General features: G+C 43.8%; 2 protein-coding genes across 8 annotated transcripts in view; one reads left to right on the top strand and one right to left on the bottom strand.

Annotated features, from left to right (window-relative positions):
* ALG14 (ALG14 UDP-N-acetylglucosaminyltransferase subunit) overlaps positions 1-23,811 on the bottom strand; it is a 54,575-nt gene extending 30,764 nt beyond the window's left edge. For 5 of the 7 annotated variants that reach the window (XR_014221056.1, XR_014221057.1, XR_014221058.1 and 2 more), the window contains exons 1-3: positions 15,791-16,260; positions 12,298-12,449; positions 6,726-6,848 (exon numbers count right to left, since the gene is read on the bottom strand). Coding sequence is in view for 3 of the 7 variants with exons in the window: in XM_082228011.1 (XP_082084137.1) it covers positions 6,726-6,848; positions 12,298-12,449; positions 15,791-15,932 (417 nt within the window). In the remaining 4 variants the exon portion in view is untranslated. Of the gene's footprint in view, positions 1-6,725; positions 6,849-12,297; positions 12,450-15,790; positions 16,289-22,881; positions 22,958-23,610 lie in introns of those variants that run through there. The other 2 variants (XM_082228012.1, XM_082228013.1) reach the window with 2 other exon arrangements.
* A 308-nt stretch (positions 23,812-24,119) lies between these two features.
* Positions 24,120-26,301, top strand: part of LOC309535163 (TLC domain-containing protein 4-B-like) — a 39,309-nt gene continuing 37,127 nt past the window's right edge. The window contains exon 1 of the mRNA XM_082228005.1: positions 24,120-24,229. The gene's annotated coding sequence lies outside the window, so the exon portion shown is untranslated. The remainder of the gene's footprint in view (positions 24,230-26,301) is intronic.

The following is a 26,301-nucleotide window of genomic DNA, read 5'->3' on the forward strand; positions in this document are numbered from 1 at the left end:
GTTCTCCAATTTAAAAAAGCACATGAGACAATACACACACGCACACCCGTGCGCGCACACACAGAGCAGTATTTTCTCAGACAAGTTATGGATGGAAAACCCCCACAAAGCAACTTAGTAAATTCTCTCTAGCAGAAGAAATCTACTTTTTAATCATCATCATCCATTTTTCTATGTTCTCTGTAAACTTCAGAGATCAGGACAGAAGAAACCAATAATATACTGGAAAGTAATCTAGGTTTGTACTCTCTCCTCTTATAAAAAGTGGGGGGGGGGGAATCCCTCATGCAAATCATGCTACAAAGGAACAATACCTTATTATCCATTCTAGCATGCTACAGAAGCGCTATGAACTTAAGACATTTTGAGAGCTGCGGAGAGAATGGAAAGTCTTAGCTAAGTGAAATAAAGATCGCCTTTCATCACTGTGTGAGCGTTTCTATAACAATTGTATCTGTTTGCTATGGTGGAACTTAGCAAGACTGTGAATCCAGCACCTTACACTGCTTGCTCATTTCCATACAGTGGTGCCCCGCAAGACGAATGCCTCGCAAGACGAAAAACTCGCCAGACGAAAGGGTTTTCCGTTTCTGCGTTGCTTCGCTAGACGAATTTCCCTATGGGCTTGCTTCGCAAGACGAAAATGTGCTTTTTTAAAAAAGCCGCTTGAAGAGGCGCAGTTGCGACGGACTGTGCTTCGCAAGACGAAAAACATCGCAAGACGGAAAGACTCACGGAACGAATTCTTTTCGTCTTGCGAGGCACCACTGTAATGCTATATGTATGCCCTGAGGGTACCCCCTACCCAATCCCACCTTAGCATGCCTAGCTTGGCACCTTTGGGAGACATGGTAACCAAATGGGGTTGTAGTCAGCCTTAAGCGAGACAGCTGCCTCCAGCCTATCCAGCTGTGAAGAAGCATGAAATCCATTAAGGTTAAGGAAGCCAGATGGAATCCTTGCCTCGTCACTCTCTCACACAGAGCAGGAAGGGAAACATTGGAGTGCCTTAGGTCAGTCGGTAGAATCAAGAGGCAAAGCTTTTTCCTGGGCTTCGTCACTTCAGGCAATAGGATGCAGGGTTTGTGCATGTACAAGAATGCTGTCTTGGTGGAGAAAGGACTCTGTGCATATAGAAAAACAGCCTGTCATAGAGAAGGCTTTATCTAAATGGATAGATTCTTGCAGTGCTATTTTTTATAGAAAAAGAGGTGCCGGAACGCACTATGAATGCCTCCCTTGTTCTCTTAGAATGGCAATGGCACCCACCTGAGAATTGAGTTCCGGTGAGTTCTGGCTAAAAAAAAAAGGGGGGGGGGAAAGCCCTGGAATATTGCTTTTTTCCTTTGAATTTATAAACATTTATGCATAGGAAGTGTTCCCCCCCCCCAGTTCAGATGTCAACTATGCCAAGCAGCCTTAAGCAAGGTATCATACCCTAGGCATTAACACTGCCTTTACATCTCCCTACTGCAATTTAGGGATTACAACCCTAGGTAGGTTTCAGGGCTCCCATCCAGGTAATTTAGTCAATATATACGAAACTCAAATGGTGCTAAATGCTGGAGAGCTTTGCCTCTTGATTCTACCGACTGACCTAAGGCACTCCAATGTTTTCCTTCCTGCTCTGTGTGAGAGAGTGACGAGGCAAGGATTCCATTCCAGTATACCTGAAGGAGAGTCTCCACCTCCATCGTTCTACCCGGACACTGAGGTCCAGCACCGAGGGCCTTCTGGCGGTTCCCTCACTGCGAGAGGGCAAGTTACAGGGAACCAGGCAGAGGGCCTTCTCGGTAGTGTCGCCCTCCCTGTGGAACGCCCTCCCACCAGATGTCAAAGAGAACAACAACTACCAGACTTTTAGAAGACATCTGAAGGCAGCCCTGTTTAGGGAAGCTTTTAATGTTTGATGTATCATAGTATTTTAATATTCTTTTGGAAGCCGCCCAGAGTGGCTGGGGAAACCCAGCCAGATGGGCGGGGTATAAATAATAAATTATTATTATTATTATTATTATTATTATTATTATTATTATTATTGATATAAATCTCACCGTTGTGCAGTTTCCCCACACATTTATGTCCACCTCCTCCTCGTGTGAGGCAGGGAGTTGGGAAGTACTGGAGAGAAGGGAAGGGAACAACAGGAGGCTTTGCTTATAAATGTAACATAAACACGAGAGGTTACCATGGGGTTGCTGCAGAACAAAACTTTTAAGCACATAACCTTTCTAGGGCGAAGGGATGGAGATGGAGGACTTCAGACACAGGAGCACAATATGATGCTCCAGACATTTTTACCTGACCCCCTTGGGACTCGGCCTAAGCCACACCTCCTCCCCAGGCCCCGCCCCTTCACTCTGGCCCAACTCCACCCCCTCCTTGTCCACCCCGAATGTTGTATTGAATGTGTGCTGAGTGGGGAGAAATTCACTTTCCCAATATGCCACCCGACGCCTAGGTTAGAAAATGTGATGAAAACCCTTTAAAAGAGAGGGGAGGATAACACCTGAGGAAAATACCCTGCTCTGAAAAGGGATTGGAAGTTTGTCACTGGGAGAATACACAAAAGCAGTGATCGGATGGAGGGGCCCATTAAAAAGGAAATGAACGAAGCACTGAGGTAGCACGTCCTCTGTCTTTTACACCCTCATGGCTAAATGTGGTTATACTGGGAGAGCGCAGGTTGGTAAGAATCTTCCTGTGGACTAGCAACTTGGGTAGACTTATTTGGCCAGTTGCTTTGCCGGCACAACAAGAAACTGCTACGCACAGGCAAACGACAGAATGGTAGAGCGGCGAGGGTGTCAGACTGATCCCCACTCAACCCTGAAACTCACTGGATAACCTTGGGCCAGTTACTATCTCTGTGCCTAACGTACCTCACAGGGTTGTTGTGAAGGGAAAAACGCAAGAGGCACATATGCTACTTTGACCTCCTTGGAGGAAAAAGCAAGCTTTAAATGTAATAAACAAACCTCTGCGTGTGATCTACTCGGAATGCTGTCTTCCAGAGCCTGCTGTGCTGTGCTGTGTCTACAACCTTGTGCCACAGCCAATTGCTCTCGCCGCATGTTACCACCAAAGCCCTACTTGCGGGCAAGGCTGCTTGACTGCCACTTATTCCCACAAAGTAATGTTGAGGGCAGTGCTTGCTGTATTTGCTTAATCTCGCATTCCTGGAGCTCCTCGGATTTCTTCTTGCCGCCGAGAGGAGTTTGGGAGGGCACAAGAATCTGCACAATCAGGTCTTGCTAGGCGCAAGCGACTTTTTGAAAGCATTCCGAAATCCCACTGCTTCCCCATTAGAAGTACAGTAGAAAGAGAAGAACGACAGCAACAACAACCTGCCTACACTGATTAACGCCTAGTGTGTCCACAGATTCCAGCACGGCAACCGTGTCATTTGGGCCTCATTTGGTGCTTTTCTTGGTGTTTCCTATTTTTAACACTTTTGAAGTTGAGCTCCGTGGCAGATGCCTTTGACAGATGCTGTCAACTCGAAACGCCAACTTTTTGTTCCACCCCCTCTCAAGACTTTTTTAACCTTTGGGACCTGGTAGTCTGCCAAGGATGTGGTGCTCTGCGGCTCAGTAAACGCAGTCTCACCCAAGCAGAGTTAAATATATGTTGCTGTTGAGGCGGCTTTCAAGCTCAAAGCTAGATGCTCTAACTGATAAATGTCCGTGTAATAATATATTAAGCCAAGCTGTACGATAAAGGGGTTTTGCGCTGTTGCTCTTAAAAAAAGATGCAATACCTCAAAGTGTTCAGGGAGAACGTTATCAAACAATACACAGCTCTCCCTTTCAATTGTTATCAGATCCTCTTTGCCAAGACACTTTAAAAGAGGCGGCAGTTAACATCTCTAACGTCGGGTTTACGACAGAAAGCTGTTGGCGCCGCCTCCCTTACGAATGGATTAATTTTTCTCCAGCTATTTACATTAGCTGTTTTTCACCTTCAAAGCCTTGGGTGATCAGAGTCAGAGTTATCTGAAGGACAACTTACACCTGTATCCACCTACCCACACGTAATGATTAAGAATGGAGGTCCTCTTGGTTTGCCTACCACTGCAGTCGGTGAAATATGTCACAGGGCCTTCCCTGTGGTAGCCCCACGACTCTGAAATTTGCTGCCAGCTGACCTCTGGAAAGCGACCGTACTCCAGACTTTCAGAAGTACTTTGAATATGTATTTGTTTTGGGTGGACAATGTATCCTTTGGTGGTAGTGAACCTATGACCCTTGTTGAACACCAGTTCCCATCACTCAGTAGGACCAATGGTCAGGGATAATGGGGTTTGTAGTTCAGCAACTACAACTGCAGGTTCCCCACTACTAAACGAGATGATTTGACTCTGCATAAGGCAGCTGCATGTGTTCAGATGAGCGCTCAAAAGCATTTCGTATACATTATTTCAGCAATCCTAACCAAAACAGTCTTGCAAGCCCTATACCACAGGCATTAGGACCGGAGTGGGAGGAGAGAAAGAGCCGATTGCTTACAGCCACCTATAGAAAATCACGGATGAGGAGAGATTTGAACCGGGGACTTGTGGCCACACCCTTAGCCACAATGCACACCACTTCACAAGCCAGTCTACAAGTCACTCTAAATCAAAGCACCTGAGTGATGCTGCTGTGGCTGAGAACAGAGTGTATTCAGTTTCACTATGCACTGGCAAAACTCCATTCTCTTGCAACGAGAGTCCCTTTTTTTAAAACACACACAGAGGAGATTTCAGTGCAAAGTCCATGAGGCCCTCTGGCACCAGCTCTGTATTTTTTGGCACTACTATTTCAAGCGAAAAAGCTATACAGAAGTTAAACTATCGCTAAGTTACCCGCCGATACCCTTTCTCCTTTGACTTTTTCCACATCATCTCCTCCAGCAATGTAATGGTCTGTTTGATTTTCCAGACAATTTCCCTTATGATGGAAACTCAATACAATTGATGCTAATTAAACGGAGCCATCGCTGTAACAAGGCAATGTCCTAATGTACTCGTCGCATAAAGACGGTCTGTTTCATTTGAATTAAGGCATTTTGCTTCCTCTTTAATGAAAAGCAAAAATCAATGTATGGGGAAGAAACGGGGAACAGGGATGGGCTCACTAAGGTCTCTCCTTTGTTTTCTTTCATACTCTGGTTAGCAACTAGCTTTACGGGAGAATCACTTTGAAGTCGGGGGAGTGTTCCACCCCCTATGACTTTGCAATGGACAGTCAACAAGCCCCACTCTGTTCCCACATTGCTCTTCTGAGGGTGGGGGTGGTGCCAGATAAGAAAGAAAAGTTAGACAGAAAGAAAAGTTACCTTGAAACTAACTTTTTAAAACGTTGTTATTACAACGTGGCACAAGCTTCTCCTAGCAGACTATCGAACCTCATCTGAGGTCCAATTTAGCACTGTCTATAAGGAAGCTTGGGACGCGGGTGGCAATGTGGGTTAAACCACAGAGCCTAGGACTTGCTGATCAGAAGGTTGGCGGTTCGAATCCCCGTGATGGGGTGAGCTCCTGTTGCTCGGCCCCTGCTCCTGCCAACCTAGCAGTTCGAAAGAACGTCAAAGCACAAGTAGATAAATAGGTATCGCTCCGGCGGGAAGGTAAACGGCATTTCCGTGTGCTGCTCTGGTTTGCCAGAAGCGGCTTAGTCATGCTGGCCACACGACCCGGAAGATGTACGCTGGCTCCCTCGGCCAATAAAGCGAGATGAGCGCCGCAACCCCAGAGTTGACCACGACCGGACCTAATGGTCAGGGGTCCCTTTACCTTTACCTATAAGGAAGCTTTGCCATGTTACAAAAAAAAAAAAAAAAAAGCTTCTAAAGATTTAGGGCAACAATCCCAACACCAAGGAAGCAGACTTCTGCTTGTGTGAGAGGAGTTTCCCTTCATCTTCTTTCCCCTACACGTCCTGTGGCCTTCCAAATCTGCACTGCCTGATCCCCCAGCTGCCCAGAGTGGATTTGTGGGGTACCTTGAAGAGAGATAATCCATTCTAAATAGGGTGCCTGCTCTGCTGGCAGGTGGGCATTGTTGGATTTCACTTTTAGTCTCAAGGTACCATCAGAAACACTTCTTTCTCTTTAATACAGATGAATAGAAGACAATAAGAGTTTTCATACTGTATAAACAGGAATGTTGAGTCTACTTTGTTGTTCACTAGAACCCCGTGATCCTACCAAGCAAGGCACAAAGGACACCTATTTAGAATGAAAGAATGGTGTGCCTCTGAGCACATGGGCTGAAGGAATTTGTTTTTAGTAGAAAAACTGAGGTGAGTTCACAGTCCTTTCAAAAACTTCACTCCTGGTTAGCCTTCTTATTGCAGCAGCCTAATAAAAAGTCACTTTGTTGTTGCTGTTGTTAAACAATTTGGAACCGGAAATCCTTGTTATCTGGCCGCAAATCACTGCAATATCTTCCACTAGATCCTGATCTAACTTCTGCCACCTTTGATATAAATCAGCTAGACAGACCGATAATACCCTGTTTTATGAGTACCCACTGCCACATTGAAACTAGCCTGAAAGTGCTGCATTGCACAAGAGAGCTGCTTAAAGGTTGGAGGACTCAATCGAGGGAAGTAAATCGAGGGCAGGAACCAGTCCTAAATTTGTATGCATATTTAGAGGTTTGTTATCTCCAGATAGTTATTTCCTTTTGGAACAGACAAGGCATTTCTTCACTATTTGTCTGCAACAGTTGTTTTACATACCAAATCCGGCTTGAGTCTGAAGGTCAAAGGGAGAGAGTAAAACATGGAACGCAGAGTCGTCAACACGGAGGAGCTCCACAACTGACGGACCTCCCGGCTTCTGGGAATGCGGTGGAGGGTGAACTTGGAAAACAAGGGAATAAATGGACAGATTTACGCAAGATGACTCGTGACCGTTTGCACATAGTTCCATAAGGCGGCTGCTATCTTTGCTTGCTGCACACCTCCCATTCACAAAAAAGGAACAGATACCAGAGATGGGGCTCTTGGGTTGGGCTCGTGGCTGTGGCCTCCAGATTACAACCTATTTCCCTGTTCCAAAGGAGCGAGTTCTCCATTTGCAAAAGAGAGCACACAGATGCCCTGACCTTTCACAGGATTTTCACCCTTCCCATGCAAGCAGCACCCAGCACATGCTTTTAAACACATGATGAATATGAGTGCAAGACCCGGACATGGCAGCACAGATGCATAAAATCACTTGGAAAATGCAAGCAAATGTCTCTCGCCTTACTTTTCAAACAGTGCTCAAAATGTGCAGCTTAGGCAGCACAACAACAATTGGCTTATTGCTCCACCTAGTGGACAGTAAGATGAATTGCTAGCAACAGATGCTGTTGAACTGAAATCTTCTGAGCTTCCTATTAAAAGTGTTCTGCTCTAATCTTACCTTGCAAAGCATCCTCCCAATTTCCACATCACTTTGTATCATAAGTTAGGACACAGGTTCATACGCCTTTTTGTCAAAGTTAGTACAAAACTAATCCCCACCAATGTATGCTTGACTTCACAATGATTACTAAGGTGAAACAACAACGGAAGTTGCAACTCAGACGTAATGCTAGCCATAATTTAGTGTTGCAGAATGAGCCTCAGGAACCCTCATGCTTGCACACTCCTCCTTACACCCAACAAGGAAGACTTTAGAAGCTTTTGCTTAGTGTGTCTATCAAACTCTAACCTATAGTTACTGTTTTCTATAGTTGGCAGAAAAAAAGCCAGCCTAAACTATGGTCTGAGCTGGTTTGCTTCAGCTAACCACAGCTAAGATTAACCAGTTTGTCCAGGCTTAAAAATTTCTATACCAAATGAAGAAAAACACAGGGCACAGAAAAAAGTAATAACAAAACTGCATCCATAAACAAATACATCGTGAATGGATAGATTAAATTAATACAGTGTCCTGCCACATTAATACAGGTCCTGCCACACTAAAGGCTGTGGTCTTAGCGGACGTAAGACCAACCCTGGAAGCATATGGCACTACTTAGGGGTATCTCCCTTGAGCTTCAAAAGTGACCAAGCAGGACTGTAACAAGCAGGCGTTCCCAAAGGTCCCAAGTCATTCAGGGCTTGACATGCAAATAGCAAAACTTTAGAATTAAGTCTTGTAGCATACTGGCACCCAGGGCAACTATTTCAGCACAGGATTTATGTGCTGTTGATAGGGCGCCTCCTCCAACAGCCAGGCTGTAGCATTCTGCACTACCTGTAGCTTCCCAGACCAACCTTAAGGGGAGTCCTACATAAAGCGCACTGCCGTAATCCAATCAGGGGGTTACTAATGCCTAGACTACTATAGCTAAGGTATTTTGATCCAGGAATGGCTGCAGCTGTCACACCAGTTGATCTGGCAGAAGGTAGTGTGGCACACTGGTTAGGGTGCTGGACTAGGACCTGGGAGGCCACTGCCTCGTGGCCTAAGCTACCTCACAGGTAGGTTCCATCTTCAAAGAAACTGCCTTTTTTTAAAAAGTCATCAAAAAATGGAAGATGCCTTGGCTGATAGTGCTCATTCGCACCCGAAGCTGTTTTGTTGTTTTCATCTTGCATGTGCTAAGAATGTTGAATCCTTCATCTTTGGAATGTCTTGTCCAAACAGAAAACACGAGCAGGAATTTTTAGTGACGTTGGTGAGAAAAATGCTGTGAAGCCCACAGCCATAAGGAGGCCATCCCAACCTGTTTTAAGTGGGTGAGATGTGGTGGTGCGATTTACCCCAGTGGGTTTATTTTAGCTCATTTTTACATTTTTTTAAATATAATTTTTTAATCTGTTGCCCACAACAGTTCCTTAAGAGAAGCAGCAGACCACATGCAAGGATCCACTCCCTGCCCTCAACAAATTACCAGCTCTATAGCTTTGTGTCAGCAATGGCTGGATTTGTGTGTAGCTCCCCCTCGTTGTGAACCTCTCCAGGAGGCAGCTTCTCAGCCTTGGGGATCCTGCCACTCCTGCTGACTACACGATTCCCCTGGAAAGGGTATAGGTAGGCATCTTGTTCCACTTAAGCCTTGTTCAAGCAACAAGGCTTGCCGATGCTCCAATGCCTTCCTGTATAATTGGATTCCTCAGAGAACCTCTCCTGGTGCCGACTTAAATAAATAACTTTATTTGAACTGAATTTTTATGCAGCTTAATCTTAAAAACCTCTAAGTAGACTTTGTCAGCTTTTCAGCACCAGGCTGAATGTTTCTATTCTCCCAGGCTATGGACAGAACTAATGGTCTGGCTGTTTGTTTGTTTGCATGTTTGTTTTATGGTGCTCATTCTCATGTTAGGCTAAGTGGTTATAGACGCTTCTATTTTGTATGTTCTGGTTTTTGCAAATCGCTTTGGAACTTCTTTTTGGTTGTGTGAAGCAATCAAACTGAAGAAACTAAACTGAGGAAGTCGCACTGTATTCCGTGGAGTTCATTCTTAATAATAATAATAATAAGAAGAAGAAGAGTTTGGATTTGATATCCTACTTTATCACTACCCTAAGGAATTTCAAAGTGGCTAACAACCTCCTTTCCCTTCCTCCCCCACAACAAACACTCTGTGAGGTGAGTGGGGCTGAGAAACTTCAAAGAAGTGTGACTAGCCCAAGGTCACCCAGCAGCTGCATGTGGAGGAGCGGGGACGCGAACCCAGTTCACCAGATTACGAGTCTATCGCTCTTAACCACTACACCACACATGTGTAGGGTTGCAGTCTTACAGGGCAAGCCTATATATGTCTACTCAGATGAAAGTCCTATTGAGTTCAATGAGACTTACTCCCACATGAGTGTAATAGGACTGCATCCTTCACTGGTTGGTGCTGCAGTCCTGTACCTGCTTCCCTGGGAACAAAACCCACTGAACTCAATAGGACTTAACTTCAGTGTAGATGTGCACAGAAGTGCACCATAAACCTCACAGAAGTCTTGGAAGGGACCACAAGGGTCATCTAGCCCAACCCCCTGCAATGCAAGAATCTTTTGCCCAATGTGGAACTGAAACCCACGGCCCTGAGATCGAGAGTCTTCTGCTCTACCAACTGAGCTACCAGGGCAGATATGACTAACCCACTATGATTTCTTTAATCAAGTGGCAGAGCTTATATAAATTCAGATAAACAACATATTGAAATCTACTTTTTTTATTCCATTTCATCTTTTCGCCTGATAACATTGCTTGTTCTACAGGGGTGGGGGCTAAATTCCTTCTTCTAGTTTCATGGAGGAGAGTACAAGCGCTCAAACGAAAAAGAAAGAAAGAAAGAAAGAAATGTATGCCCTCCAAGTAGGAACAAAAATTCCGCCCCAGAGATCTGAGAAAGAACAGTGATGTGGTTCAGAGACTTGAGTTCTCAGCAGAGTCATAACCCTTATAACTTGATAGGTACTAGATCAGACGACAACATCCCCCCTGCAAAAAAAGCAATCTCATATTGTAATAAATGTTACAAAGTAAAAGACACTTTAGTGGAGATAAGCCCAAGCCTGAAACCTCAACCCAAAACAAAACAAAACACGGCATAGAAGCATGTTAACAATAACAAAATTTAAAAGCTTCAGAAGCAGGTCCAACTGAAACAAAGCTTTCGTTTTCCTGAGTTTGGGTTACACAGAACTTGTTAAGATGCTTAAAAGGAAACAGATGTATGTTGACATGCATTTATAAAAGATCCTATCAGATGCCACCCTTCTCTCTGGTACTTTTGTTAATAATTGCATGTAGCAAGAGATTAAAGAGAAATATTTCTTTGTGTTGTTTCCCCCGCCCCTCCCCACGCCCGCAGTTTGTCTTCATTGTGCAAGATGCGCTGGGAATTGGCTATTTTCCATGCTGAACTGATTATAACAGAGTTGCTGGCTAAGCTGTAGTGAGGAAAAGCTTGACCATGTTTCATACATACAGAGCTAGGAAAGGGCATGTAACATCCCGAGCATCTTAAAAAGCATCTTAAAAAGCAGAGACATCACCTTGCCAACAAAGGTCCGTATAGTTAAAGCTATGGTTTTCCCAGTAGTGATGTATGGAAGTGAGAGCTGGACCATAAAGAAGGCTGATCGCCAAAGAATTGATGCTTTTGAATTATGGTGCTGGAGGAGACTCTTGAGAGTCCCATGGAGTGCAAGAAGATCAAACCGATCCATTCTTAAGGAAATCAGCCCTGAGTGCTCACTGGAAGGACAGATCCTGAAGCTGAGGCTCCAATACTTTGGCCACCTCATGAGAAGAGAAGACTCCCTGGAAAAGACCCTGATGTTGGGAAAGATGGAGGGCACAAGAAGGGGACGACAGAGGACGAGATGGTTGGACAGTGTTCTCGAAGCTACCAGCATGAGTTTGACCATGCTGCAGGAGGCAGTGGAAGACAGTAGTGACTGGCGTGCTCTTGTCCATGGGTCATGAAGAGTTGGACACGACTAAACGACTAAACAACAACAAACATCCCGAGCCTACTAGGGCTTGCTAGGCAAGCACACCTAGGGTTTAGGATGCGGCTACCAGCAGCTATGCCAACACAAAACATGGCCTTGTCTGGTGCTGCAGCCGCATTGTAGTGGAACTGCAGGCAGATGTGCTTGTGCAAATGGCATTGGCAGATGTGCCACATTTTTCACTCTACTCAATGGACAGAAGACCCTTATTGATATGAAATCCTTCTCAGGTACAGGGAAACAGAGCTCATACGTTTAGATCACTTTTACCACTGGTTCTTAAACCTGCAGTCCATTGATGACCAATGATCCCTCATGCATTTTCAGGCAGCTCCTAAACTGTCAATGGAAAGAGAAGGAAAGGCTGGAGGTCTCTTTGAACTTTCTGCCACATCCTGAAGATAAGCAAGCCCTTTTTATTGGGATAAGTACAAACTGAAAAATGAAAAGCAACTTGTCTTTTCAAGCAGACATTTTAAAAAGAAACCTCTGGCTGTGTGCACATTTCTCCCTTGTGTACAGAATTATTATTATTATGAATGAGAACAAACAGTAATTGATTATAATCCCCAATTCTATACATGCTTATTTGAAAATGCCTTGCTGATTTCAGCGAGGGCTTATGTTAAAAGCAGGGGTGGCTAATCTTTTTTGGCCTGAGTGAAAGCCACATTCACCCTTGGCTAACTTTTGGGTTTGTGAGTAAAAGGTAAGATTCAATAAAGATAAAAGCATAAAGAAGCAATTCAGCAGGATAAATTGAGAAGCAAAGTGCTTGGAGCTACAGATATGGAGCCCAATGCTGATAAGCAATTTAAGTCACCATTTCGGCACGTGAAATATAAACAAACAGTTATCAATAAAGATGCCACAACTTACCAAGGAACTGGAGGCGGTTTCAGCTCTTTGTTGTTCGAAAGAACGGATTTTTTCTTCACTCATTTTGTCTGAATCAGCCAAAACATAATGTCTAGGAGAGTATGTCTGGGACAGGCTACTAAGTAACCTCAAGATTTCTGTAGTGTGTCCTCCTGAAAAACACAAAAGCGAAGGTGGCTTGTGAGAGATCAGCGAACTGCAAGACTCTGATGATTGCAGCATCAACTGGAGACTGATGTGTGTTGATGACTGAGCCGGTATAGATCAAACCCCACAGAGATAACTTTCATGTCATATCAAAGCACAATGCTTTTCATTTCAGACATTTCCCATTTCCCCCTCTCAGTCAACTAATGTCTGAACTGCCAAATGTTTTCCATATGTATGTACTCCAACTCTAGTTCATTTCTGTTTTTTTAAAAGTTACGCTTACATGGCTTGGGCCTTCCTAAAAGAAAATTCATATATACAACATACTAGAAAATGGTTTTGAGGTTTGCAAACTTCTTTTTCCTACTACTACTACTAATAATAATTTTATTATTTGTACCCCACCCGACTGGGCTTCCTGTGGCAAATTTACATTCTTTGTCTATATTTGCAAGAAGCATTCTACTAACGCGATGCTGCTGTCTGTTTTAGAAGGGGACCAATTATTGGGAATATATTAGGAACCTAAGAAGCTCCTTCATACCAAGTCAGAGAAACTTGGGACGCCTTTAAAGGGGGTTGGACAAATTAATGAAGGAAGAGGCTGCCCATGCCTACTAGTTATGATGGTTGTGCACTTTCTCCAGTATCAGAGGTGTTTTGCTTCTGAACATTAGTTCAGAGTGGGGAGAGTCCTCTTGCACTCATGTCCAACATCTGGGCTTTCATAGCCATGTGGTTGTGGCCACTGTGAGTACAGGATTCGGTACTAAATGAGCCTTTTGCGTGATCCAGCAGGGCTTTCCTTATGCTCTTATGATCGATCCCACTCAGTATTCTCTATGCTGATTGACAGCTGCTCTTGGAGGGTTTCAAAAAGGTCTCTCCCGGTTGTGTCTGGAGGACAGTGAGGATTAAATGTGGGACCTTCTGCATGTAGAACACTGAGAAATACCCTTTACACAGATGATGCTGCATTTAATAGTATATTCATACTGTGCCGCACTATTGAGACTAACCAATAGCTTACCCTGCTGCTACGCTGACTCCCTCCACAGAGCCAGCGCTGGGTGGTGGTGGTTAGGGTGTCAGACTAGGACCTGGGAGACCAGGGTTCAAATCCTCACTCAGCCATGAAGCTCCGTGGGTGACCTAGGGCCAGTCAACGCCTCTCAGCCTAACCTACCTCACAGGGTCGTTGTGGGGATTAAATGAGGAGGAGGAGAACCCTTGTATGCTGTCTTGAGCGCCTTACGAGAAAAAGGTAGGGTGTAAATGCAATAAACAAACAAACATTCTGTGAATAGATAAATGAAGCAGGATTCTCATGCTATTCGTAGTTATCTTGAAGGGAGAATTTCAGTAAGGTGCAGCTTTCCCATCCAAGCCCCACAACAGCAGGAGACGCAAGTGGAAAAATATTCACCTATATAGCAATTAGATGAACCGCTGTGCAAGGGTCTGGCTACCCAATTTACATCCTTTAAACTCAAGACTCTGTAGTCACACGGCCCCTTCATTCTCTGGCACAGAGTAAGCCGTGCCATGAGTTCACCTGCCTTGGTGTAGGCTTGGCCCATGAGATTTTGCTGCCTGAGATGATGGACAAGGTGACACCTACCCACCCCCACTCGATGAACAGAAGCCATTCAGTTGGCTGTTACCACAGTATCCTCTGCACCAGGCTAATTTGGGGGGCACAGGGCAAACTCCATGGTATATACAAATAAGAAGCTGCCTCATACACTTACTGGCAGCTAGACTCCAGGATTTTAGACTGGGTCTCTACCAGCCCTACCTGGAGATTCCAGGGATAGAACCTAGGACATGGATAGGCAAACTAAGGCCTGGGGGCTGGATCCGGCCCAAGCGCCTTCTAAATCCGGCCCGCAGACGGTCCAGGAATCAGCGTGTTTTTACATGAGTAGAATGTGTCCTTTTATTTAAAAGGCATCTCTGGGTTATTTGTAGGAATAGGAATTCATTCACACACACCCCCATATAGTCCAGCCCCCCACAAGGTCTGAGGGACAGTGGACCGGCCCCCTGCTGAAAAAGTTTGTTGACCCCGATCTAGAACCTTCTTCATGTAAAGCAGATGCTCTACCATCGAGCTGTGACCCTTCCCAAAAGCTATACTCACACACCTTGCTGCTGCACACTCACAATTCATTCATTTATTTCATAAAATATATACATGGCTTGTTTTTTGTTTTAAAAACCCACAAACAAACCTGAAAGTGATTTTTTTAAATAAAAAGCTGCTTCCTGATGTGGTCATCTCACCTGACATTTTGATTTGTAAATTAATTAGCTTGTTATTGGTGCATTTTAATTTTCTGTCACGGGCAACTATGTGCTTTGGACCATCTCTGTAGCACCTACTCTTTATATAAGGAACAGCACATACAACTCCCATGTTACAACAGCTAAGCTGGCTATTGGTCTGTTTCTGTGCACCGTTCAAAGTGCTGGTTATGACTTACAAAATCCTATATGGCTTAGGTCCAACTTAACTGAGACTGCATTTCCTCGTACAAATCTGCCCGAGTTCTGAGATATTCCGGGGAGGCCTTTCTCTTAGTCCCGCCACTCTCACAGGTGTGCTTGGTAGGGGTGTGGTATATGGCCTTCTCTGTGCCTGCTCCGGGACAACTCTGGAACTCCCTGCCTAGAGAAGCTAGACTAGCTCCCTCCTTGTTATCCTTCTTCCAGCAGCTGAAGACCTTCTTATCCCAACAGGTTTTTGGGGACAGACTGTTTTGAATTAAAGGGCTGGGGCTGTGCTGTTTTCACGGTAATTATCTGTATGTTCTTAGTAAATTATATTTTATTAATATAATATAATATAATATAATATAATATAATATAATATAATATATAAATGTTTGGTTGTTGTTTTTAATGTTTATTTCCGCTGTTCTTATTTTATCTGTAAGCTGCCTTGAGTCTCTGTCTGGGGAAAAGGGGGAAATAAATAATAATAATATAGCCGCAATGCACGTGGCATTTGCTCTCAACAGCAGCGAGAACGGTTCTGTAAGATGCTTTCCGGCTTTGCATCCCCCTCAGCTAAAACTACAGTCATTTTAGCTGGGCGACTTATAAATTGATTCGAGGCTCCTCACGGTGGTTTCCCGAAACCAAATGCACGAACCTCCGATCCGTGCAAACCTCTGCCCACTGTATGAACTACAGATCCCAGGATGCCTCGCGCCAAAGAACGCTGTGGGGGGGGGAGAAGCTTGCCGCTGTGCTTGCTGGGTATTGTAGTCCGGGTGGACTAGGCCACGCTTAGCTATACAAAGCGAGGAGCGGGCAAACTCCGCCGTCTTTTTCTTACCAGAACCGGCCACCACCAGGAGGCTGACGGCGGCGTTACGCGGGACGTGCGGGCGCCTCGTCTGGAAGAACCGCGCGGCGAAAAGAAACGGCAAGAGGAAAAGGAAAGCTGCGATGCCCAGAGTCACCCAGGAAGACTCCATGGGGAAGACAGTAGCTAGGGCGGCGGACTACGGGAGCCGAAGCAGCTCAAAAATATTTAATCGTCGCATTGCCACCCATCGCTTGCGAGTCGTCTACACCGCCGCCTGTTTTCTTTTGGGTTTTTCCCCAGGCAGCGCCTGTAGGTAGATGCAGGTGGTGTTTATTTCAAAAGGGGAACATTTCCTGGAACTAGCAAGCTTTTCCATTTTCGAAATAATAATGTTTAGAAATGTGTAGGGTGAAAATTGTACTGTCCATAGTTATGCTGATAGTATGTGTTTTAATCAGTGCTTTTTTCCTGGGGGGACGCATACACCTAAACTTTTTTGAATCTTTGTTCTTTTGTCCCGATTTGAACTATAAAATGGTGGAAACAAAAAACAAACAAATAAATAAAAAAAAATTCCTTCCAGTAGCACCTTAGAGACCATCTAAGTTAGTTATTGGTATGAGCTTTCGTGTGCATGCACACATCTTCATGCACACGAAAGCTCATACCAATAACTAACTTAGTTGGTCTCTAAGGTGCTACTGGAAGGAATTTTTAAAAATTTAATTTATTTATTTATTTTATTTATCTCCTGTCTCACCTCTTTCTCACTTTTTGTCCTACCTTTTTCCCCTCCAAGGTACTCAAGGTGCTGTTCATGGTTCTCTTCCTCCTCATTTAATCCTCACAAAAAATCCTGTGAGGCTGAGAGGCAATGACTGGCCCAAGACCACCCAGTGAGCTTCATGGCCAAGTGGGGATTTGAACTGTGGTCCTCCCGGTCCTAGTCTGAAACTCTAACCACTGTTGGACTCCAACTCCCATCAGCCCCAGCCAACATGGCAAATTACTGGGGATGATGGAAGTGTGGTTCATCATAGGTTCCCCACAATTGACAAACACTGCTGCCTATCAATACACGTCTTTACTGTCTCACAGACCTGGTTAAAGTTTAACCTGTGCCCCTTTGCTGTCCTACATCCCTAATGTGTTTCTTTGCTATAGCCCTGTTCACCTTGAATAACAATAATTTCCTACCCTGCTTCTGTCCAAAGACAACAGCCTTATTGCAACATGATCTTCTAGCTTAGGAGTTTCCTTCCCTAGAGTTGGTTTCATGCATCTGGTGAATTAAGCTCTTGTCCCCCAAATTTCATGCCACAATAAAGCTTCAGTCCTAAACATAGTATCTAGGAAGGGAGTAAAGGGAACAAAGTCCTACAGTACAGTGGATCTTACTCCATGCTAAATATAAACAGCTTTGGAATTGGGCTGCACAGTGTCTAAAGATGCCACAAAATTCACTGTTTTTGTGATATCAGGTGATCACAGCTGTTTTCATGAATTTATGTTTCCATATTGCTCACCTTTAGATTGTGGGAGAAGAAGCTCTATTGCCTGCCAGGAATGCAAGTCTGAAAACCGGCCAGGTGACATGTGATGTGATTTTCACAGTCATGGTATTACGAAAGCCAGGAGGTATCATGTTGCAGAATGCAAGCTGTACTTATTAATAATTATGTCAGTGTGCTGTACCTTGATGAAACCAAAGCATATAGTTAGTCTGGTCATGGCTCCAGAAATTACCTTTTCACCTTAATGTGGACTCTCAAGACTATTTCTTGTACCTTAATTTGTTTTGGGCGAGGGCCCTAAAAACTTGGTTTGAACCTGAGACTCTCCCTTGTTACCATCTGACAAAAATCATACACTGCCAAAGCAGCAGCAGGAAGTTGCCTTTGAAGTGCTTTTTCATGGCAAAAGAAACCACATTTTTGCATTATGGAACTTTTCAAAAGAAAGCAAAACTTTATATATTAAGTTCATTTTAGCTGTAGCATCCAGATTGGAAGGAAAGCTCTCCTAGAGTCAGTGCTGGATTTACGTATAAACTAAACAAGCTATAGCTTAGGGCCCCACACTCTTGGGGCCCCCAAAAAAATTTAAAGGAAAAAAACCTGGATGTACATTTCTAAAATATAAGATAAAAAAACAAATAAAATAAAACCTACATACAGCAACAGTGGCAACTGACTTTAGATATCTTTTAGGTCCATAAATTACCATATAGCATATATTCAATTCAAGTGACAATTTGTTGTTGACAAAGGACAGCTGGACATATAAAGGGCCCCATTACCTTCAGTAGCTTAGGGCCTCATCAAACCTAAATCTAGCCCTGCCTGGAGTGCATTAAATCAGGTGGAGAACCTTTTTCCTATGAAGGACCACTGAAGAGGAAACAGGGATTAGTGAGCTGGGAGAGTTGGTGGCAGAGAGAAGTTCAGAATCGGAGGCAGAGGCTGGAGCAGGAGAGTGGGAGGAGGGGGGCCAAGAGGCAGAGATGAGTCAGGCTGGTGAAGAGTCATGGGTGTCTCCCCCTCCAGCTGTGACAAGCTCCCTTGCCCGCTGGTCTCCCAGAACCACAAGAGGCATGGAGAGTGCGGAGGATAAATTAGCTTCACATAGGCACAGTCTCAGAGTGCTTGGGGGAAACCCTGGAGATGAGGGAACTTAGGTAGCTGTGGGGAGACAGGGACATTCAGTCTCAGCAACCACTTCATGGGGACGAGACCTTTTGGAGATGAGTTGCAGATCCTGTTTTTTCTAATAAAGAATCCAACTTGCTCAGTGTGATTTATAGCTGGCTCACTACTGTTGGGTAAAGTGGTTATATTGCTTAACTAGGATAGGGATGAGGTTTTTCTATCTGGCTCTGGAGACTCTCCTCAGGCCATACCCTGTCCTAGTACTGCTTTGTCCTAGTACTCTTTGAGTGTTTTTGTATTCCAGGAACATACCACTGAAGTCTGATAATGCCTCTTGCTTCCTTGGATGGAGAACAAAGAAAAGTGTCTGAATGGGTTTGGAAACTAGCCCAACGTACAAAGATACCTTTCACATCCATTGCTCAGCCTGATTTTGCTTCTAGCCCTGCCTGCCATGTGCTGCTTAGAAGCCTTACCCAGGAGGGAATGGCTGAAAAAGATTCCCTACCCCTCAACTAAGACTTTGGAATCCAGAATTCAAATCCTGATTCAGCCATGAAGCTTGCTCGATGACTTGGGCCAGTCATTATTTCACCCTAACCTATGTCACAGGATAAAAAGATGTTGAGCTATGTACGCCACCTTGCAGTACTTGGAGAAAAGGTAAAGGGACCCCTGAGTGTTAGATCCTGTTGCTGACGACTCTGGGGTTGCAGCACTCGTCTCGCTTTACTGGCCAAGGTAGCTGACGTACAGCTTCCAGGTCATGTGACCAGCATGACTAAGCTGCTTCTGGCGAACCAGAGCAGCGCACGGAAATGCCGTTTACCTTCCCACCAGAGAGGTACCTATTTATCTACTTGCACTTTGACATGCTTTTGAACTGCTAGGTTGGCAGGAGCAGGGACTGAACAACGGGAGCTCACCCCATCGCGGGGATTCGAACCACCAACCTCCTGATCGGCAAGCCCTAGGCTCTGTGGTTTAGACCACAGTGCCACCTGTGTCCCACTTGGCGGTGCCTATTGGGGTGGTCCAAAGACCAGGGATGGAATCATAACATCCAGCTGAACGATACAGAGGATCTTATGAAACAAGGTAGAAGGCCACATGTTTCCCAACTCAGGATTAAATTAATACCCTTTGGAGACCATGGTTTTAGAGTGGGGGAAATGGAAGAAACTTCTTGGGATAATGATTCTAGTACGCACTTACTAATAGCCTTTTTGGAAACTGGCATCAAGTGAGATCAGTTCAGCTGTTTCATTGCCAAATGCCTATGGATCTGACTGAGAAAAACTAGAAATAGGATGTGCTGAAAGAGCTTTCCATAACAGACAAGCTGAGTGGCACTGTCTATAGAAGAAAATGCTGCATATGTAGTAATTGAGAGGATTTGCTCATGAAAAAAAATCTTTTGTTAGCAATCTGTAGAGTTTGCAAAATTCCATGGAAAAACAATTCTCAATTGCTTTTTAAAGCAGCCAAGAGTAGGGGAGAATCTAGCAGTACCTTTTTTTTAAAAAAATGGAAAGTTCTTTTCTAAGGACTTCCCTCACAAATCTTAAAATGCCATTTCTTAACAACAACAAGCCCCCAGCTTTTTTCTAAAAAAAACCCTTGTCGTAAATAAAATAAGTTTCTGTCTTAACTCACATTTTGAAAGCTTGCAGTAAAATAGATAATAGATAATAATCTTTATATTCCTTTTTCTAAACTCTAATAAAATTTATTTAAAAACAGAAAGAGTGTGTGTGGGGGGGGGGAGAAAGCTTACAATAAAATAATGGGAACCAACTTCGTGCCCTCCATATTTTGTTAGATTCCGAATACCATCCACCACAGCCATTATGGCCAGTGGTCAGATATTACGGGAGTTGTTGAAAACATGAAAAGCACCACATTGGAGAAGGTGGGAGTACTGGTTTACTTTAGTAGAGCTAAACCTATAATCCATGCTGCCTAGCTCGAAGTATTCACATTTATTTTAATCTTGCCTGAAGTGCTGGGAGGGATCCTGTTCTTTTCCCCACTGGATATTCCTGAAAAACAGGGTCTAGGAAACCACCGCTGAGTGTCTGACTTGGCTTGGAGTTCATTATGTTGTTACCTGTGCAGCATGCATTGGGTAGTGACCTGAGAAGGGAATACTTTTGCTTCCCGAAGTGGTCCTTACCTCACCTACTAGAAAGCAAAGGCCAATCGATTTAATATACAAAGTTAATAGCAGATAACAGTTAATTATTTGAAAATGTAATGGTATTTTAATTTAGTAAACAGTTTGTGGAGTGTGTGTATTGTGGTCCCCAGGTGACCTGATCCTCCCTGACCATCAGCCAATGAGGCTGGGGTTGCAGGGGGTTGGGAGTTCAACAGCATTTGGTGGGCCACACGTTTCTCACTCCTGATTTAATAGGATGAGGATGATCCTAGATAAGCCTTGGGCTTGCGCCTCACTCCTCCCCTGGTTCAGCCATTAGGAGGTTGGAAGCTCTTGCTTTTGTTCATTAACCGCAGCTTGCTGTGTCATCTGTATCTGAACAAACTCTGGCAGAAAGACACTAACTTCAAGGTATAGTTTAAGAAGCTGGCTTGTTTCAACATACTGTAGTTTAGTTAAGATTAATCATAGTTTTGTTGTTGTTTAGTCGTTTAGTCGTGTCCGACTCTTCGTGACCCCATGGACCAGAGCACGCCAGGCACTTCTGTCCTCCACTGCCTCCCGCAGTTTGATCAAACTCATGCTGGTAGCTTCAAGAACACCATCCAACCATCTCATCCTCTGTCGTCCCCTTCTCCTTGTGCCCTCCATCTTTCCCAACATCAGGGTCTTTTCCAGGGAGTCTTGTCTTCTCATGAGGTGGCCAAAGTATTGGAGCTTCAGCTTCATGATCTGTCCTTCCAGTGAGCACTCAGGGCTGATTTCCTTAAGAATGGATATGTTTGATCTTCTTGCAGTCCATGGGACTCTCAAGAGTCTCCTCCAGCACCATAATTCAAAAGCATCAGTTCTTCAGTGATCAGCCTTCTTTATGGTCCAGCTCTCACTTCCATACATCACTACTGGGAAAACCATAGCTTTAACTATACGGACCTTTGTTGGCAAATTCATAGCTTAGGGTTAATGTAATGTTAAACTGTAGTTAATGCAGAAACTCTCCCAGGAGGAGAGGCACAGCTTGTCCTCATTACATTAAATCATTGTTTTAACGTTATGTGCAAACTGGGCCAATGGATAGAGACAACATTTTTCTCTATCTTATAATACTATTTGGTAACACTGCTTTAAGTTAGTTAGTAGTAGGTTCAGGGTAGAGAAAAGGAAGTGCATCTTCTCACAGTGGAAATTCTGTAGCACAATATGTGGGGGACTACTAGCTTAACTGACTTTTGACGGAGAATTTGATTAATTGATGGATAGCTAATTAACATCTTTTAGCCATGGTAGTTAAGTGAAGACTCCATGTGCAGGCCAGACAGGATAGCTCATCAGAAGAAAGTCCCAGACCTATTAAAGTAAAGGTAAAGGGACCCCTGACCATTGGGTCCAGTCGTGGCCAACTCTGGGGTTGAGGCACTCATCTTGCTTTATTGGCCAAGGGAGCTGGCGTACAGCTTCTGGGTCATGTGGCCAGCATGACTAAGCTGCTTCTGGCGAACCAAAGCAGCGCATGGAAATGCTGTTTACCTTCCCGCCGGAGCGGTACCTATTTATCTACTTGCACTTTGAGGTGCTTTCGAACTGCTAGGTTGACAGGAGCAGGGACTGAGCAACAGGAGCTTACCCCGTCGCGGGGATTCGAACCACTGACCTTCTGATCAGCAAGTCCTAGGCTCTGTGGTTTAACCCACAGCGCCACCTGTGTCCCCCCAGACCTATTACCCTGCTGCTAATATTGAGCACTATACAGCCTCAGAATTAAGAAGTTAAAGTTACATCAACGCTAGGCCATTTTTAACGAATCTTCATTATAAACATGTGAAGTACAACAATTTAGGGCTTGATCACACTTCTGCTTGTCCAGTGCCTAGAAAGCATGGGTCCAAGCAATTTTCCACTGGTCCAGTGCATTCTAGGCACAAGTCTGAGCAGTTTTGCCTTTACCCCACTACTTTCCCCTTGAAAAGCTGCTCTTTAGTGAAAATCAGAACAAATGGCAATCCACAGAAAGCCCAATTGCTGTTTGTTCCAATTCAGCTCTACAGATTGGGTTTCCCGGAGGGAAAGCAGCAGGGGAAATGGAGGTGTGAATAAGCCCTTAAGTAAAATAGGTAAAGGTAAAGGAACCCTGGACAGTTAAATCCAGTCCAAGATGACTATGGGGTGTGGCACTCATCTCTCTTCCAGGCTGAGGGAGCCGGTGTTTGTCCACAGACAGCTTTCCGGGTCATGTGGTTGGCATGACTAAACTGCTTCTGGCACAACAGGACACCGTGACGAGTGCCAGACTGCATGGAAATGCCATTTACCTTCACGGGTCCTAGCCCCCAAAACAGGAGAAAACAAGCTTGATCCCTCTTGCATGTGGCGGCCCTTTGAAGATGGCTGTCATAAAGAACAAAGAAATGGAGGAACAATTACTACAAAACTCCAACATGGGGGGAAAAGGAAAACGTGTCAATTGCCAATCTAATCTGTATGTTTACGCCAACATTTTTTTTAAAAAACCCAACTTTTCGTAACATACTTGTGAAAACAAGTTAATGAATGAATTGATTTATTTCGGTCATTGACGAGAATAAAGGTAAAAGGTAAAGGTACCCCTGCCCGAACGGGCCAGTCTTGACAGACTGTGGGGTTTGTGCGCCCATCTCACATTTATTGGCCGGGGGCCAGCGCTGTCCGGGGACACTTCCGGGTCACGTGGCCAGCGTGACATCGCTGCTCTGGCGAGCCAGAGCCGCACACGGAACGCCGTTTACCTTCCCGCTGGTAAGCGGTACCTATTTATCTACTTGCACCCGGGGGTGCTTTCGAACTGCTAGGTGGGCAGGCGCTGGGACCGAGCAGCGGGAGCGCACCCCGCCGCGGGGATTCGAACCGCCGACCTTTCGATCGGCAAGCCCTAGGCGTTGAGGCTTTAGCCCACAGCGCCACCCGCGTTGTTAATGAATGAATTGATTTATTTCAAGTTAATGAATGAATTGATTTATTTCGGTCATTGACGAGAATGGAAAACAATTAAAGAACTCACTCACCTGTACCTAAACCAAAAAAGAAATTGCACTGGGCCCTTCGATATCAGGTCAATGCATGTCGTGGGTGGACCAAGCCTCATATCCAACTCCTGGTTCCAAAATCGGATTCACACTGTGTCCTTACATAGAGAACATACTGTATTACATACTCAACTGATAAGAACAGATACTTTGATTTTAGCCAGAAGGCTGAGAAGCAATTATAAATTGCTATTTGATGTGGCATGAATTTTAATGTCTGTTTGCTTGCGGAGTTTAAAAAGTGGTATGGATTTCTTGCACCATGTCTGGGACGGTGAGAGTAAAGCACAGGATGTTATGATAGCCTGGAAGCAGGTTGGGTGTGGCAGTTGAACAAAATACAAACAAAACATGTAAGGGTTTGTTAAATCCTCAGATTATGGCTATGTGATTACATATTACAGTGTGATGTAATTGCTAGGTTTCTGGGCCTGGCATGTACTCTCTTGAGTAAAGCAACCTGACCTTATTTTTCTTAGGAAGCAAGCAGAAGTGGCAGTGTTGCATTCTGAGAAGTACAGAATAACCACATATTCACAGCAAGGCTTCTGGGAGATTTTGGATACTCTTCAGACTGGAAAATCAGCCCATTATTGAGGTGAGTAGTCATAACTTGGGTTCTTGATGTTCAATTACATAGTTTTAAGCCGAAGTCTGCAAAAAACTATGTACTTGGGAAGCAAAATGTAAAGCTAGTCCATAAAATGCTTGGGCAGAGATCGCTTTTGGTATCTACCATATCTGTAGGATTTTCTGACTTCTCTGATGGAGCAACATAATGCAAAAGAAAAGACAATGCAAATGTGTCATCAATTACCTATCCCTATTATTTGCAGACTGAAAACAACACAGTGAATACCAGTTGAATTCACTGGATTGATTTCCTTCCCAGACATGAGATGAATATGTGGGCACTGGCAATTTCCACTGCCATTTCTGCTGGAATTCTTTGACATCTCTTTATATCATTGGCTGCCTTGATATTTATCCACTTCACTATCAGGTGGGGTGTGTGTCTGAGCACCTGCCCATTATTGCATGCTCTTGTACAAAGCTGTTTATAAATGTATCAGTTGTGGAATTACCCAGGATGGTGGGAATGAGGAAAAGGTTGAGATTTCTTTTCAGTTTAGTGCCTTATTGTGTCTCTTCCCTGCTTTTTGTTTTGTTTTAAACCATTGCAAATATATCTCGATTTCGCTTTTATCTAACCTATTTGTTATCTGATGCCACTTGAATATGCAGAGGGTGCTGAGGCTTATAAAAAATGCACAAAGGCTTCACTCATCAATCCCCTTCCTGACCATAGCCTTCAAGAATAATTTATTTATCTAGGTTAGTCTATACCAAAAATGGTCATAGCGTGGTTTACAAAAGAAGCAGAAAACCAGCCACCCTGCTTCCAGTAAAAATGCAAACAATTCTAGCATATTATCAGCATTAATATACATATAATACTATATGTGTATGATACACCCCAGGTTCTCCAAAGTAACCAGCAAATATAAAGATACAACAGTGCTTATAAATGTACAAAAATACTTATTTATACTTTTGTATGTTTTAAGTTTTTAATTTTTCTTGACTTCATTGCTCCATCTTTTTGTAAATTGTGGTGTGCATCATGGTGTATAAATTTTATTTTATACACACACACACACACACACACACACACAGTGGAACCTTGGTTTTCAAGCCTCTCAGAAGCCGAACTATTCAGAAGCCAAATGCCGAAAACACGGAATTGCTTCCGTTTTCAAATGTGCCTCAGAAGTCGAACGGCTTTCTCAATTTCCCCCATAGAATTTGCTGACAGCCCATTGTGCCTTGGTTGTTGGAAGTTAAACAGTCTTTCGGAATGGATTGCGTTCGACAACCGAGGTTCCACTGTAAATATACTATATATAGGTACAGACCATGAGCTGTGTTATTGATAAGAATTATATGGCGATGTAAGCAGGTTAACTTGATAAAATGTTTTCTTTATTGATATGTTTGGTGTTTTTTGTATTTACCAACACAAGGATTTTCTAATTGATGTAATTCTAAACTTCATGATTGTGTAGAGTGCCAGAATACAGATGATTGGTGTATTGAGTCCAGATCAATAAAGCTTTGGTTTGCATTGTTTTCCTTCTACCATTTATTTATTCAGACAAACTCTTCAAGATAGATGATAAGATATATTAAACATAAAATCATATATAAGTTACATTAAAAAAACCCAAAATACCTCCTAAGAACTAATCAGTAGAAACATTGCTACATTAATCAGAAACATAAAAATTAGATATTAAGGGCAACTCAAAAGCTCTCCAGAAGATGGCCATCTTAGCATGGTGTCCAGAAACCTGGGAGGGAGTTGAACTCTCCTTAAGGCTACGGGATGTAGGCTTGAATAAACATAGTTTCAGTGAAGTTTCGCCAAAGTTTCTTGTGCAAGGTTACCCTTTCCATTTAATAATTTTATACAGTTTTCATTACCGAGAAAGTAATGCTGTCAGTATAGGTTATCTGTTTTTTAAAAAATTTATTTGCTTTGTGATGTGTGTCTGTGTGTGTGCATGTACCTAGAAATAAATTAAAATTCATTCACTATAGTGACACATTTCGAGTCTGAGAATATTCAAGGCAGGCAGATGCCCCTGTCTGAATCAAAAGGCAAACATC

The sequence above is a fragment of the Podarcis vaucheri genome (assembly GCF_965113315.1).
Source record: "Podarcis vaucheri genome assembly, chromosome: 6".
In the NCBI taxonomy this organism is placed as follows: domain Eukaryota; kingdom Metazoa; phylum Chordata; class Lepidosauria; order Squamata; family Lacertidae; genus Podarcis; species Podarcis vaucheri.